This window comes from Medicago truncatula, chromosome 8, assembly GCF_003473485.1.
Source record: "Medicago truncatula cultivar Jemalong A17 chromosome 8, MtrunA17r5.0-ANR, whole genome shotgun sequence".
In the NCBI taxonomy this organism is placed as follows: Eukaryota; Viridiplantae; Streptophyta; class Magnoliopsida; order Fabales; family Fabaceae; genus Medicago; species Medicago truncatula.
Genome location: NC_053049.1, coordinates 22602888 through 22618762, shown reverse-complemented (window position 1 = coordinate 22618762; position 15875 = coordinate 22602888). Strand labels below are relative to the sequence as shown.

General features: G+C 32.6%; 4 protein-coding genes across 7 annotated transcripts; 1 reads left to right on the top strand and 3 right to left on the bottom strand.

Annotated features, from left to right (window-relative positions):
- Positions 1-737: 737 nt before the first annotated feature.
- LOC25501115 (uncharacterized) lies at positions 738-3222 on the bottom strand. Of its 4 annotated transcripts, none has more exons than XM_013589717.3 (3): positions 2632-3222; positions 1934-2053; positions 738-1148 (listed from the first exon to the last, which is right to left on the bottom strand). In XM_013589717.3, the coding sequence occupies exons 2-3, from the start codon at positions 1979-1981 to the stop codon at positions 894-896; spliced, it is 303 nt and encodes a 100-aa protein (XP_013445171.1). In that variant the 5' UTR covers positions 1982-2053; positions 2632-3222; the 3' UTR covers positions 738-893. The 4 variants fall into 4 exon arrangements, with proteins under 4 accessions (XP_013445171.1, XP_024628036.1, XP_024628038.1 ...); XM_024772268.2 differs by having other exon boundaries at positions 2636-3222; XM_024772270.2 differs by having other exon boundaries at positions 2656-3222.
- A 2458-nt stretch (positions 3223-5680) lies between these two features.
- LOC25501114 (uncharacterized) lies at positions 5681-6243 on the bottom strand. Its single transcript, XM_013589715.2, has 2 exons — positions 6168-6243; positions 5681-6002 (listed from the first exon to the last, which is right to left on the bottom strand). Exons 1-2 carry the CDS (start codon positions 6223-6225, stop codon positions 5692-5694), a joined length of 369 nt encoding a protein of 122 aa, XP_013445169.1. The 5' UTR covers positions 6226-6243; the 3' UTR covers positions 5681-5691.
- Positions 6244-6724: 481 nt separating this feature from the next.
- Positions 6725-10018, top strand: LOC25501113 (ABC transporter C family member 10). Its single transcript, XM_024772037.2, has 8 exons — positions 6725-7297; positions 7379-7543; positions 7795-8089; positions 8182-8396; positions 8491-8796; positions 8868-8931; positions 9163-9402; positions 9724-10018. The coding sequence occupies exons 1-8, from the start codon at positions 6725-6727 to the stop codon at positions 9834-9836; spliced, it is 1971 nt and encodes a 656-aa protein (XP_024627805.1). The 3' UTR covers positions 9837-10018.
- A 1690-nt stretch (positions 10019-11708) lies between these two features.
- On the bottom strand, positions 11709-13534 carry LOC25501112 (protein AF-10). Its single transcript, XM_013589713.3, has 2 exons — positions 12452-13534; positions 11709-12066 (listed from the first exon to the last, which is right to left on the bottom strand). Exons 1-2 carry the CDS (start codon positions 13367-13369, stop codon positions 12016-12018), a joined length of 969 nt encoding a protein of 322 aa, XP_013445167.1. The 5' UTR covers positions 13370-13534; the 3' UTR covers positions 11709-12015.
- Between the last annotated feature and the right edge of the window lie 2341 nt (positions 13535-15875).

Below are 15875 nucleotides of genomic sequence, written 5' to 3'. Positions count from 1 at the left end.
ACCTTTTTTATTAAAAACTATAGGTGCGAAATATAATCCGGTCTTTTATTTTTTTGGGTGAATCATCCAGACTTTTATAAAAACACATGTTATACGTACATACAATAATTGTTTAGTATAAAAAAGCTTTTACCCGTAAGTAATTTTTTTTTGTGACAACATGATTGGATTATTATGCTGCCAATTAATTCATACTTGGAGTGAGAATTACCACACCAGCATATGTGTCAACATAGTTAGATTAGAAAGATGTTTTCATAATTGTCCAAACACTAACATACATATTTAGGATTCGTCAAAACTGTTTGAGTTTTCAGCGGAATAATAAAATTTTCATGGAATGGTGGAATATACTTCTCATATACGTAGACCGTAGTTAACATAAAACACATATCGGCTAGTATGCATTGTCAAATAGTTCTGCAAATCATAAGCTCAAGGAAACTTTCAAGTATAACCATGATCAATATCATATGATTGAAATGATTATGGTCCAAAATCATCTTGAAAGCAAACATAGGAGACTATCTCATTGCTAAAGTATAAACAACACCAAATGATAAAAATTCTGATATTTCAAAAGCTGTGTTACAGTAAACACAAACAGAAGTTACTGATGTTATACTTACACAATCATTCATAAGACAAAAAAATGAATAATGGTATGCGTATACTTATACTGGATATTATAATAAACTGAACTGGAATATTAATAATAAGCAATAACACTGGATAAGTTAATAATAAGGAAATTACATAAAATAATTCATAAAAGAGGTGCTTTTATCCCAACACTCCAGCAAAACACAAAGTTCATAATAATTAAAATTAGCAAGCAGGCACATAATAGCAAGTTCTATGGAGACTGTTCTTAAACAACACAAAATAAAACCCTAGTAGCGAACAATTCTGAAATACAGTGTGTCATTGCTCCCAACACCAGGTGCACCAACCATGACATGGCAACCATCTCTGAGCCTTCTTGCAAGAATCATCCGGTGGAAACCACCACCAACTGGAAAATGAGGATATGGCCTACTATCAAAGATGAGAGTGCAATCCCACTTATTCCCACAATCATCCACCAGCTTCAAAGCAGTAGTTCTCCTATCAAGGATTAGCTCACAAAATCCATTATAAGCAAGTTCCTGAAAAACCATGAACTTGTAAGTATATGAAAATATACACACTAAAGACATGGACATAAGACTTCAGTCCTGCAATTACCATCACACCAGCTTTAATTTCATCATTAGACAACTTCTCATAAGTGAACTGGAACCACACATATATTGCCAAAAATAGTTCAAAAAAATAACATAGATAACTATTTTATAAGAACCTAACCACACATATATTGCCTCTACTATTTAATCTTTATAGATCAAAATGCATGTTTTCATTAAATTAATTATAGCCAAAAATAGTTAAAAAAATCAGAGACAACTATTGTATAAGAAAATGCATAAAATAATTCAAATATAGTTGGAATCCAAATCGCATTAAAAAAAAAATGAGACTATCTTAATTTTCATAATTTCTATGTAGCTTTTTAAAATTAAGTACCATGTTATTGGAAACCTTAATATCAATATTACATTGTGGTTGTGCATAAAACCATCAGCCCCTCAACATTTTAACTAATTGTTGAGGATACAGCCAGGGTTGTCTAGGAAAAAACTAATTAGAAAAAAACCTCAAAATAAACCCATGCTCAAGCAGCCAAAGCCAAACACATAATTGAATCAGTTTTTTTTTTTTTTTTTTGAAATTTTGTGGTCTCAACATGATGCATATAACTATTCTAGACAATCAATTTAAAAGTACTCTCAATTCATTTTCAATTTCAATTCTAAGAATATACACGCACAATCTAATAATTGGTTGAATGAATGTGAGTATGAGTAAATAATAGAAGGAGAAGGGAGAGTACCCATGTTATGTGAAGAGGAGACAATTGGGCAAGACTTCCAATATACATAGTTTTTGTCTTTGAAGAACTAAGCTTCCATCACCAGAGCAGCTACTGATATATTGCCCTTCTAAGTCAAAGCTATGATCATGAACAACAATATCATGAGTAGAGAATCATTTAATCTATGATGTAACAAAATCAGTTAATCAAAAGCAAGAGATTGGGCATGGCATGGCAACAACTACAATCATTTAGCAATATATGGATTATAGCTTTTTATAGAGTATTGGTTATATAATGTTATAAATTATGACTTTTATAACAACAATTCATTTGAAGAACATGTCAAACCGTTCAAAATATTTTAAAGCAAAAGAAATCGTCGATGTCATCTCCAAACCTTACACTTCATAGATATAACCTTCTGTGCAAAATATCAATCAAAAAAAAATTAAACCAAAATAGAAGAGAAAGGTTAACCAATTGTGTAACCAACTTTGTTATTATCAGTCATGGCTACAATCGAACAAAAAAAAGATAAAGAGAAACAAATTCAAAATCAAAGTTCGACAATTTAAAAACTAAAAAGGATATATGGAGTATTGTGAATTTGAAATGGGTTTTAAAACATTGAATGAAAAACCAAATTATAGGTGAAAGTTCATAGAGACAATATATCAAACAGCTGCTGGACAGAATTAAGAAGAGAAACTTACTCACAAAGAGTAATTCGTGTTTACCCTTTTTAGCTTATCTTTCACATTCGGTGGTTTTTGTTTGTTCTCATGAGAATTTTCCATGGTTGAAACAAAAAAAAATGGAACGTGAACATATATGAAATAGATTTGTGGAGAAAGACAAATATGAAAACAAATCGTCACCAAATTATTTCTGAAGTAGAGAATAATACAAAAGCTCTGTAATCACCTCGTTCATTGGAGAACAGTAACCCTGTGTATCATATTAGGTTCCCTTGCTATAACCGTCACAACTGAGAGGCATGGATATGGCCGTCATGTTCAGCACCAGTGGAGTTGAAGAAGGGAGAATCATAAGTTAGATTGAATGTGAAGAGATGGCATTATATTTCTGGAGGTGAGGGACAAAACGAAGGAGTAGGGAATGGGGAGAACGTCGATGGATTGAGGCAGAGGTTTGGTGGTTGCCGCCGATGAATGGGGGAGAGGGTTGGCGGTGGTGATGATGATAAGAGGAAGAAGAAGAAAACGTGAGCTTGTTTTGGGAAAGAGGAAACGGTGTGTTGTGTTTGGTTTTTCAGCCTTTTGCATAACTTTTTAATCCTAGCCCTTAAGATATGTATTGAGTAGTGTGCATAATAATTGTCATGGTTTTGCAATGTGAAATTCAAATTTCAAATTTAGGAGCCAAAAAATAGGTTGGATAAAATGATCTAAGAGCTGATGTGCTAATCTTCCTAATTACAATGATCTAACGGTCAGGATAAAATGGAGCCAAAAAAGTAGGGTTAGAGGTTGACAATTAGGGTTTGCATGTTTGCAACCATTAGATATAAAGGATATGATACATTTATTTTGGTGAATCATTTTATTAATTTTAGACGCGTTTTTTTTTTTGGTAGATAGACGAAATGGCAAAGTCATTATAAACTCACACACACAAATGGAGGTACCGGGGTTCGAACCCCGGTCATAGTATCCGGCCTAACAATTTCAGCATTTTACCAGTTGAGTTAGGACTTCTGGATTAGACGTGTTTATTAATTTGGGTGAAACATATTTTTTGAAAACATTTAATGCACCAAAAAAAAATTTGGACTACATTTTTAATTTTTAATGCATTCTCCATATAATATTTGTTGTGATTAAGTAACACTTCCTCTTATAAAATAAGTAACGCTTCTTGTAAAAAAAAAAAAAAGTAACATATGAACAAATATAAAATTGACCAAATTAAAAGTAATATTAATGCATATTCAATGTACTTAAAAGTGAGATTTCAGTGTTATTTTCTTTGATTCAATTTGATTAAAAGTAATAATTTTATTAATGCATATTCAATGTACTTCCGTTTTTCTTTTTCTATCCTAAAATAAAAATTGAATAGTTTAATGAAATTTCTTTAAAAAAGGAAGAAGAGTTTAACGAAATAAAAATGTGAATAATATTTGTTTTATTACTATTTAGTTTTTTAGATTTTATACTTTGTGATAAATTATAAATTTGATAATCTTTTTAATAGGTTAAGAATATATACAATTTTTCTGTATATTTAAAAATATTATAATTGAAATATGATATCATGTAAAACAATGTCATTAAAATTTCATTCTTTACTATCAATTATAAAATATACGATAATAAAATTGTCTCACAATATTATTAATATATTATCATCATGAAAATAAAAATAAAAGTTAGTTCATTTGTTTAGTTTATAAATTCATTACAATGTGAATTGGCCAAAAAAAATCAATTTGATAGGGTAGCAATTGGTCAATGTCACAATAATATTTTGTATAGAAAATATTAATATTGCATTCATTATAATGTAAATGATATATATGGTTACAAATATTAATATGGAAGAGTATTGAAAACCAAATGCATGAGGAGGATAGGTTTGTTGAGACCTATAATCCAATAAAGATAATAAAAATAATAATTAGTTCATTTCATTAATCCAATATTTCTTTAGTATTCCTTTTTTCATTAATTGTCAAATGCACGAAAATGTTTGGTTTGATTTATGATGCCACATGTCACTTTAAAAAAACAAATGTTTGGTTTGGTTTATGATGCCACATGTCAACACCAAGAGAAGAGAAAATTACTTCCATATTAGGACTTGAAATAGGTCCTAAATTTATATGGGAAATGCTAACCGGTGCCCCCGGGGCACTGGTTAAGGATGTGAAAAAGAAAATTATATAATAGTTAATGCATTGAAATAATGTAATTAATTGATAATAAAGTCAAAAACAGTTTCCTTTTATGCTAATAATTCTCTTTTATGGTATGCTTAACCAATGCCCCGGGGGCACCGGTTAGCAGGACCCAATTTATATTATATAGATTATTTTAAGTCAATATAAAAGTTATTCCAACTTCACATTAATCAAAAGTTAAGAAAAAATTAACTTTCTTCCAACTCCTTTAATCAAAGTTAAGGTTTCAACTATGGTTTCAACCAATGCTAGTGTCACACTTGAAATTTTTAACGATTGCTACTCTTCTTATTTATAGAATTTTAACTCTTTTTGGAACTATTGTTTGGAACAAAATTTTGTTTAAATTTGAAGATAACAAAAAATAAACTTTGTTTAAAAAAAACCAAACTTTAGTTTTCCAAATAGATAGCATTAATTAGTTTTATTGAAAAAGCTAAAAGTAATTGACAAATCGTACCTTTAAAATACAAAAAAGACAGTTAAATAGGAACGAAAAATTCACTCTAAAAAGACACTTAAAAATGAACGGAGAGAGTAGTAAAAAACAATCAAGATGAAATTGTAAAAAAGTCATCTTAAAAACTATATTGTAGATCAAATATGTGATGGAAAACTCAAAACTATTATTTATAAAATAAATGAATAGTTTGTAAAAATAAATAAATAAATAAATTAGTTCTGCAAAATGGTGAAAATAGTGAACCAAAACTCAAATTAAGATATATGGGTAGATTTGATTTGTCATATATGTTGCCAGTTTGCACATTGGTAATCCAAGCTTCAAAGCTTTTCTTATTCAATCCTAATAAGTTACAATATATTATATTTTTGCCCTAACTAATCCTAATTAAGTACATCCAATTTTGGAAGAAATAGGTTCAAATTTAAACTTTGGAAGCCACGCATAGCGAAAAAAGACAGATTGAGCAGCAGGAATAGGTGCTCCTTGTTTGACAAGACACTCAGTATCAGAAACAGCCAAGAGTGCTTGATCAATTCCAATATATGATTGAAATCCAGTGCAATTAAGCTTCACTTGTGATTGAGGACAGCCACAATTGTTGGTTATGCTAACTCTCCACACTGGCATGCCATGTGCAAAGTCATGTGTTTCGTAATGCTTAATGCTAATGTCACTCAAAGTGCACATCCCATAAGCTGCAATATATATATGAACAATGTATTAAACATTTGAAGTTAAAAATAATTTCTATCAAAAACAATAATAAGCATTTTGCTATTGTATAATCTTTGAGGGTATAAATGGCTTGTGAAAATTACCATCATATGCATGTTAGAGATGAAAGGTAGTATATTACTTACCTTGGAAAACGAGTGCAAGGAATACAGTGAGTGAGAGAAGCTTGAAAATTGAAGACATTTGAGATTTAAGATTGTGATTGTAATAGTGTGCTTGTGCAAGTGTTCATTTGACTTTATATATAGGATTAAGTGGTAACGACCCTATACAAATTTTTTATTTTACTTTTCTTTCCTTTATCATCGGGGCATGAATTTTTATTTTTTTAGTGGACAGGGTTTGAACCCCAAACCTTGTATATTTTATGCATTTTTCATACCACCAACTGAGCTAAACTCATGACAGGACATCTGTTGGATTCTTATCACATTATTGCTCCTATATCATATCCAACAATTTTATTTTGTATGAAGGACTTAAGGAACTATGAATATGAGTCTTGTAGTATTTTATAACCTCCATTTTACGTTTCTTTTATTTTCACACTTTCTGTAATAACAATTTTCTTAAACTCAAATTAAAAGTGTTTGTTTAGACCATAGAAGTTGATATTTGACCACAGCAGCTCTTATATTGATTTGCCTAAGGTTGTTCAAATATTAAATTTTATGTACAGTTGATGTCAGAGGGGGTAATCCAACAAGAAGGTCCATATCAGCAGCTATTGGCCACAAGCAAAGAATTCCAAGACCTTGTCAATGCTCACAAGGTTACTGATGGTTCAAACCAGCTTGTAAATGTTACTTTTTCTCGAGCTTCTATAAAGATTACACAGACTTTAGTAGAAAATAAGGGTAAAGAAGCAAATGGTAATCAATTAATTAAGCAAGAAGAAAGAGAGAAAGGAGACAAAGGGTTGAAGCCTTACTTACAATATCTGAATCAGATGAAAGGCTATATATTCTTCTTTGTGGCTTCACTTGGTCACTTTATTTTTTTGGTATGCCAGATATTGCAAAACTTGTGGATGGCAGCAAATGTAGACAATCCTCGTGTCAGCACGTTCCAGTTGATTTTTGTTTACTTCCTACTTGGAGCTTCTTCGGCATTTTTCATGTTGACTAGAAGTCTATTTGTAATTGCTTTAGGTCTTCAATCCTCAAAATATTTATTTTTACAGTTGATGAACTCCCTTTTTCGTGCACCGATGCCTTTTTATGACTGTACACCATTGGGAAGGATACTAAGTAGGGTAAGCATATTAAACGATCATCTCCTTTTCTATGAAATGCAATAGAAAAAGTAATAATGTAATTGTTCTTTCCTTGTTTAGGTTTCATCTGAACTGAGCATTATGGATCTTGATATCCCATTTAGCCTCACTTTTGCGGTCGGAACCACTATGAATTTTTATTCTACTCTTACAGTTTTCTCAGTTGTCACTTGGCAAGTATTGATTGTCGCTATACCAATGGTTTATATTACGATTCGCTTGCAGGTAATAGTTAACTTGTTCATCTTTGCATATAGCGTAGGTATATAACTCTCATTCTTAGTTTTAAAAAGTATTCTGCTTTCAGATCTTTGGTAACATATTTTAATATTTATCATGTAACAAATTCGTATAGTGGTCAGTGCTTGGTCTTTTGTATCATATTCGTATTTCCTCATATTCTTCTACATACTTCATTATAACTTCAACAAAAAGCAAATAGTGATAAAACATTTTTTATTTTGTGTTTTAAGCAGAGATACTACTTTGCCTCAGCAAAAGAAGTGATGCGGATAACTGGCACAACAAAATCCTATGTAGCAAATCATGTAGCTGAAACTGTTTCTGGAGCAGTGACAATAAGAACTTTTGAGGAGGAAGATCGTTTCTTTCAGAAGAATCTTGATCTAATTGACATTAATGCTAGTTCATTTTTTCATAATTTTGCCTCAAACGAGTGGTTGATCCAACGGTTAGAAACAATAAGTGCAGGTGTTCTTGCCTCTGCAGCACTTTGCATGGTTATACTTCCACCAGGGACTTTCACCTCTGGTGAGAATTTGGTTATTCTAACCTCTGAAATGTCACTGTTTCTGTATTATTTTCATCTCTCCTAAAGAAATAGCATCAATTCTCCATTCCAGGTTTTATTGGCATGGCTCTATCTTATGGTCTTGCACTAAATTCTTTCTTAGTGAATTCAATTCAAAGTCAGTGCACTCTTGCAAATCAAATAATATCAGTCGAGAGGCTAAATCAATATATGCATATACAAAGTGAGGCCAAAGAAATCGTAGAAGGAAATCGCCCTCCTTTGAATTGGCCAATTGCAGGCAAAGTAGAAATAAATGACTTGAAGGTAATTGTTACTTATTTTCAAAATGCGAAGCATAATGTGAAGAAAAAATGAAGCTCATATTAACAAAATAATTTGTTTATTTTTACTATGTTAGATACGATACAGGCCTGACGGACCACTTGTACTTCATGGGATCACATGCACATTCGAAGTAGGTCACAAGATTGGTATTGTCGGAAGAACAGGCAGCGGAAAATCCACTCTTATTAGTGCTTTATTTCGTCTTGTGGAACCATCAGGAGGAAACATTATAATTGATGGCGTTGACATCTCATCTATTGGCCTTCATGATTTGAGGTCGCGTTTTGGCATTATACCTCAAGATCCTACGCTTTTTACCGGGACAGTCAGATATAACTTGGATCCTTTATCTCAATACAGTGACCAAGAGATATGGGAGGTAAGATATACTATGACCTATTTAAAAAAAATTCGATATGAAATGTGGAATAATTCTTATACAATATGAAGGTTCTTGGAAAGTGTCAATTGCGAGAAGTTGTCCAAGAGAAAGACGAGGGCTTAAACTCCTCAGGTACGCTTTCATGTTTAATTGTCATACTTTTGAAGTGTATTAATTATAGAAAATTCATCTTCGCCATGACAGTAAGTTTTATTTGATGAATGTTAGGATATTTTTAGAAAACTTATTTAGCATTAATGCTTTTGAATGTATTTTTTTGGTGTTGGTGATTTCAACTTTTGTTTCATAAAAATAGGACTAGAAAGAGTAGTTGGCAATGATTAGTGAATTTCTTTTTCGCAGTTGTTGAGGATGGATCAAATTGGAGCATGGGACAAAGGCAATTATTCTGTTTGGGGCGTGCGCTTTTAAGGAGAAGTAGAATATTGGTACTTGATGAAGCAACTGCATCAGTCGATAATTCAACTGATTATATTCTGCTGAAAACCATTAGAACCGAGTTTGCAGATTGTACAGTAATCACAGTAGCGCACAGAATTCCAACTGTGATGGATTGCACTATGGTTCTTTCAATCAATGATGGTAAGTGTTTTTTCTTTTTTTTCCCCTTTTCTATTTTATAGTCCTTTTATTTTATTTTATTAACAAGCACTTTTCAGACTAATCCATAACCTCATAAACATTTTTCTCGTTGATGATAAATAATTTTCTGTTGGTATATATGTGTGGACAAGGTAAGAGTGCGAAGTGAAAACAATATCTTGTATAGCACATAAATGATAACATGTAAAATGAGTGGTACTTGATTTTCAAACTTTAAATCATATAAAAGAAAAGTTAGAATATGTTTAATCACTTGCTTGATTTCTTCAAATAAATGAAATTCTGTGACTGTACTTTCAGGAAAACTAGTGGAGTATGACGAGCCAACGAACTTGATGAAGAGAGAAGAATCGTTGTTCAGGAAACTTGTCAAGGAATACTGGTCTTATTTTCAGTCTGCAGAGTCACATTGATGTCAACAATTATTTTTTATATACCGTCTCTATTCTCTCTCTCTCTCTTCCTCTTTTGTGTTCAATAAGTCCAGATTGCTAAGTAATTGCTAATGAAGTTGGAATATGATCTTGATATGTTGTATAATGTATAGGATAAGGCTTAATACTTGCAGTTGGCAGGTTCAGCAGCTAAATAATTCAAAAACTGAAATGCAAGAATAACCAAATAATAAAATTATTGGCTTAAATATGTATTTCATCCTTGCAATTAGGGGTCATTTAAAAATTGGTTCATGTAATTGCTAATCCTGGCAATTTACCCTTGCATTGTTTAATCATTTAAAATTTCGTCCCTCTCCCCACTTAATCACTGCCACGTCACTAATTTGATGACGTGGCAATCACTGTCACACATGAAATTCCAATTTTACCCTGGGTTTCCAATTCTTTCTTCAATATTGTGTCCTCTTCTTAAGTGCAAAATTGGAATTTCATGTGTGGTAGTGATTAAGTTGATCAAAGCACGAAATTTTAAATAATTAATGATTAGCGAATATAGGAACCAATTTTTAAACGACCCCTAATTGCAAGGATGAAATACATATTTAAGCCTAAAACTATTATACTAACAGTCGAACATAATAACATAAGAAAATATATCACAATGTACAAGATTAGTACCATCAATTATAGTCCTTTGAAACCTTTTCTCATGAAAATTGAAATCAGAAACCAAAATAATCCAAAAGTACACATATCTAATTCGCTGCGGACTAGGTGTCAGCTGTCTCATTCTCGCCTAGTCCCTGTGAACATATAGCTCTGTTGAAAAATCTTAGCTTTTAATTTTTCCTTCAACGATACTCCCAAGCCAATATAAGAGTGAGTTACATTTCATTACGTATATTCTACTTCTTCATTTAAACTTTATTGTTTGTTAATTGTGTCAAAATTTTGAATTACCCATTTTGTAGGATTTCAATCAGAGTATTATCTGTGGGAAGTTTTTAAAAGAAAGCAAGCAACCAAAGATGCATGATGCTGGTGTTTTAACCACCTCAAAAAATACATGATGATGGTGGTGTCATAACCCTTATTTTGAATGGTTTGTAGACAAGCTAGTTGTATATTATTTTGTTTCAATGCATAGTGTATCTATTATTAAATCATACACTTAAGCTTTGATGATGACAACTCAGTGTTGTATATGCCACATAACTCCAAATGTGCCAAGTCATACTGACCTTCTCTCTCACTGGTAAATGATTATTTCACTCACTTAAGTGTCGAAATTCAATTGATGGTTATCAATCCCTCCATAATTACTTTAATACAAATTCACAAGCCATGACTTAATATTATGTTTTTGGCTTACAAGATTGAAAACTATGACTTCTACCTGTACCTGGATCACAGATAGTGGCTAAGGGATAGAATCTCAGAACCTTTAAAGCACTCATTTAAAGAATGAATTTGAAAACAACAATCTCCATATCCTTAGCCTCTTGTTTTTTATAGCAGAGATGAGTGTACTTGTCATAACTCATCAACCAATGGTTAGGTATGTTTCCTCTAAAAAATGAGTTCAACATGAATGAAATAATGTTTGAAAAACCTATAAGCCAATGCCAAAAATAATGTACTAGGTGAGCATGATAATATCGTTGAGATTTTCAACAAGATTGAATGCATCCATTAATCATGGTACATTTAAGAGGGGTTCATATAAATTTAAATCCAAAACAATTTGAAGAAACTCATACTAGTATTGAGTTCCCTACCCGGTTAGGCGAAGAAATGCAGAGGCATAGATAAACGTGTTGCAGTGATCAAGCGATCACAATTAGTCCACAGAGCAATTAATCGACATTTTAACCACTAGAATGAGCATGATTTTCACATTTGCAGCCATCAAACTTCAATAAAACCAATTGACAAGTATGCATAATGCTACACCGTAAATTTATAAACTATTGTATGCATTCAAATGTTATTGTTCCATTCCAATCTCAGGTAAACTAAATGCTGTTTCCACCAAAATCAAAAGTAAGATAAGTACTGTTGTAATCTGTCTTCATCCGAAGAAGATTCGACACTAAAAAAAGCTAAAACAAACTCAAATGAACTCCTAAAGTATCCAACTGTGGAATTCCCTAAGAAGATTAACAGAATTAAAAGACCTCGGCTACCAATCTTGCTACTCTTTATCTTCAACTGCAACAATTTTGTATTTCCCAGATCCCTTGTTCTGCACCAACAAAATTAAATTAAACTTACTCATAAAATACAAATCTACCAAGCCAGAAAAGTTAGCCTTCAAATAATTCACTAACAATAATTCTCATGTCTACACTATTGCAAAATAATTGAATTAGTTTATAAAATAATTTTGATGAATAAAATTCTTTAAAACCAGATAAAATTTAGTCATTGACAGCATTTTTAGCTTATCATATTTAATTACAATAAATGGTATTAATAATAATTGATTCAGTCATCAAAAATATAGATCTTACTCCAAAAAATAAATATTCTTAAGAAACTCAATGAATAATGAAAAAACTACTATACAATTGTTAATTAATATAATTATTAATTAAAAAATAAACTAAATCTATCAAAGAAAATGTTACCTTTTCCCAGATCTGAGAGTGGGTTTTACAGAAACCAGCAACAACAGTAGCACCTTTCTTCCCTTCCTTATACTCAATACAAAGATCCTCTTTGATTCCACAGGTAATATGAAAACCCAAACCACACTTCTGTTCAGAGCAAACCAAAGCACATCCATCAAAGCACCCACATACATAACACTTCTCCAACCACCTCTTCTTTGGAATTTTAGAACAATCAATCCCTTCTCTCCCTTCTGGATCCACAAAAAACACTTCAGGCACAAGTAAAGCACAAACCAGATGGACCCACTTTCCATCTGTTGTTTGTTTCATTGCTCCCTCTTTCGTAGGACAGAGGGAGCAACGAATTGGACCGGTGTCAGTATCAATGTCGTTTTTAAAACGACACTGATCGCAAAACCAGTCACCATCTGGGATCTGTTTCACCAGAGGGTTACCATAGCAGGAAGCATGGACCATTAAGTTACAACCGTCGCAGAAAACGATTGGATCCTCAGCATTAGCGTCTGTGCTATGGCACACACAGCATAAAATTTCATCATCATCGACTTCAAATTCAATGTCCTGTTTTTGAGATTGTTTTTCGATTGGGGTGGCTGATGGGAGAGAAGGACTGTATTCGACGTTGAGATCGATGAGCGGAACAGCATCGTTTGGGATGTTATTGTGGTGGTGAAGGTGGGGTTGAAGGGCGGTTATTCTTTTTTTGGTGGGTAGAGAATAAGTAGATGGTGGGGGTGTTGGTGATGAAGGTGGGGTGTGAAAAAGTGATGAGTTACGAGATTCTTTGCGTTTTTTGGTGGGTAAGAGTGAACAATGACTAAGATCCTGTTCTTCCTGTTGTTGTTGCTGCTGATAAATGAATCTTAGTCGTTTGTTGGGTGGTAGGTCGGTGATGTTTTTGGTGAAATCCATGTTTGGATTGTTTTTGATTTAGGGTTGAGATATGAGAATGAGGTTTTGGGATGAAGGATTGGTGTTATTAATTTAAGGATTTGATTTTGATTAAGAAAGGAAAGTTTTTTTGGTTTTGCGGGAATTTGAATTGAAACTGGGAGGGAGAGGAAAATGCGTGGGAATGAATTGGAAAATGGAAAATGAAAAAAGAAAAAACTGGAGGGAGAAATTGGAAAAATGAAAATGAAATTTTTTTAAGTGAAAAATAATAAGGCGGGAGAGTAGAAGTGTTGGCGTTTTGAGTTTGGATTTTGGAACCCGCGGTTTGTTGAATTCAAGCGGCAGATCGGATCTGCTGACGACATGGGTTTGTTGATTTGTAAGAAGATTACTTTTTAGCCCCCCATCCCCAAATCTCACAAGCTCCCTGAAATTTCACTTTTGACCCTGTTAATACCATTTGGGAGATACGTTCCAAACCTGTGAAGCCCGGATACGAGATATGATACGGATACGATACTGCACCGATACGCCGATACGGAAAAATTTCAAAAATCAAGATACGATACGGCTGGGATACGTTAATAAAAAAAATTATATAATTAAATGTATTATATAATATAACCATTTTTTTAATATGCAAGTATATTAACAAACACAAGAAACCAGGCTCGTAGCACATTAATATAAATATAATATTGACGATTAAGAGAAAGGGAAAGATACAATTTGGTTGTGTGGTGTGGTGTGGATCGTACGGGCACCAAAGAAAGATAAAGGAAATGTATATATATTATAGTAATATAATTTTTTTATTCTTATTTTTTACACAAAAAAAAAAAACAGAAATCAAAATAATATAAAAAAACACAAGTATCCGTGCGTATCGGGATGTATCGGAAAGTATCGGATAATTATTTTTTTAAAAAATAAAATTTAATATTTGGATACTCTTCGGATACGTATCGGGAAGTATCGGGCAGGTATCGGTGCAGGATACTCAGGGGATACGGTACGTCATCCATTTTGAAGTATCGGGGCTTCACAGTTCCAAACTGTTATGGAGCCTGCGAAGATAACAAAAAATTTACGCAGGGGCCAACTAAAAAGAAAAAATAAAATAATTTTTTTTGAAAGAAAACAAAGTTTTAAAACCAACATGTTAAGTTTAAGGATAATATATGTTTTTAGTCCTATAAATTATAATCTTTTAGGTTTAGTTATTAAAAAAAATTATTCATTGTTTTGATTTTTTTAAATTTAAAAAAAAATGTTTTTGGTCTTGGATTTAATCTATATAACAAAAAAATTAAGGATTAAAATTTAAAAATTGCTAGTATTGTAGAGACTAAAAACAAAATAATCCAAAAATTAGTCAATACATGAAAGTTAGCTTATAGCAGCAACAAATGATAAAATTTGACAATAGCTATTTATTTAGAAAAAGTTGGACAGAATGTGTTTCAAGAAGCCAATATATAAAGAAAACACTCCCTCTCAGCATTTTAGGGCTGAGTTTTTCTCTTTCAAAAAATGCTCTTAATTTTGAATACAAATAACACATGTAACAAATAGATAAGTATAAATTTATTAAAATGTTACATAAACACCTTTTAATTGCATACACCCTTGTACATAGGGTTGGGAATAGGCCAGGCCAGGCCAGGCTTTGATAGGCCTGAGCCTGGCCTACAAAATTTTTTGCAGGCCTGAGCCTGGCCTATGGCCTTTCATAGGCCTATTTTTTTGGCCTGGCCTGGCCTATTTAAAAGCCTGGCCTGGCCTGAAAGCCTATTTACAGGCCTACTTTTAAATAGGTTTAATAGGCCTCACTAAACATTCCATTTTATCTACTTTTAAATAGGTTTAATAGGCCTCAAAGCCTATTTGAGTGTAAGACTTGTCTATCACTATAAGGCCTTAAAAGCCTATTTCACTATAATGCTTTAAAGCCTATTTAAAAAGTCCACTATAAAGCCTAACATGCATAAACAGGCCGGCCTATTAGGCTTCATAGGCTTTTTTGATAGCCTAAGCCTGGCCTATTTACTTAAATAGGCTTTTTAAAAAGCCTAAGCCTAGCCTTTTTAATAAACAGGCCAGGCCAGGCCAGGCTTAAACAGGCCAGGCCATAGGCCCCTATAGGCCGGCCTGGCCTATTCCCAACCCTACTTGTACACCCCATGTATTAGGAAGAGAGAAGAGAAGAAGAAAGAGAAAGTGTACTTGTGCGGGGTCCATATGGCCACATGTCAGATTTTTGTGTGGGTGTCAAGGGGTGTATTGCCACCTAAGGGTGTTTATGTATCATAACTCTTTTTTTTATCAAGCCCAAATGGGATATAACATTAACCAAGGTGTTTCATTTCGAACAAGACATGCAAAGAGAAACACCAAAGCACTAACAAAGTCAAGTCACCGGTGCCAAAAATTGGAACACCGCAAAGAAGAAAACAAAAATAATAATAATAATAATAACACTACATCAAAACACCCATGCATAGTAAAGGGTGTCGCCATTAAT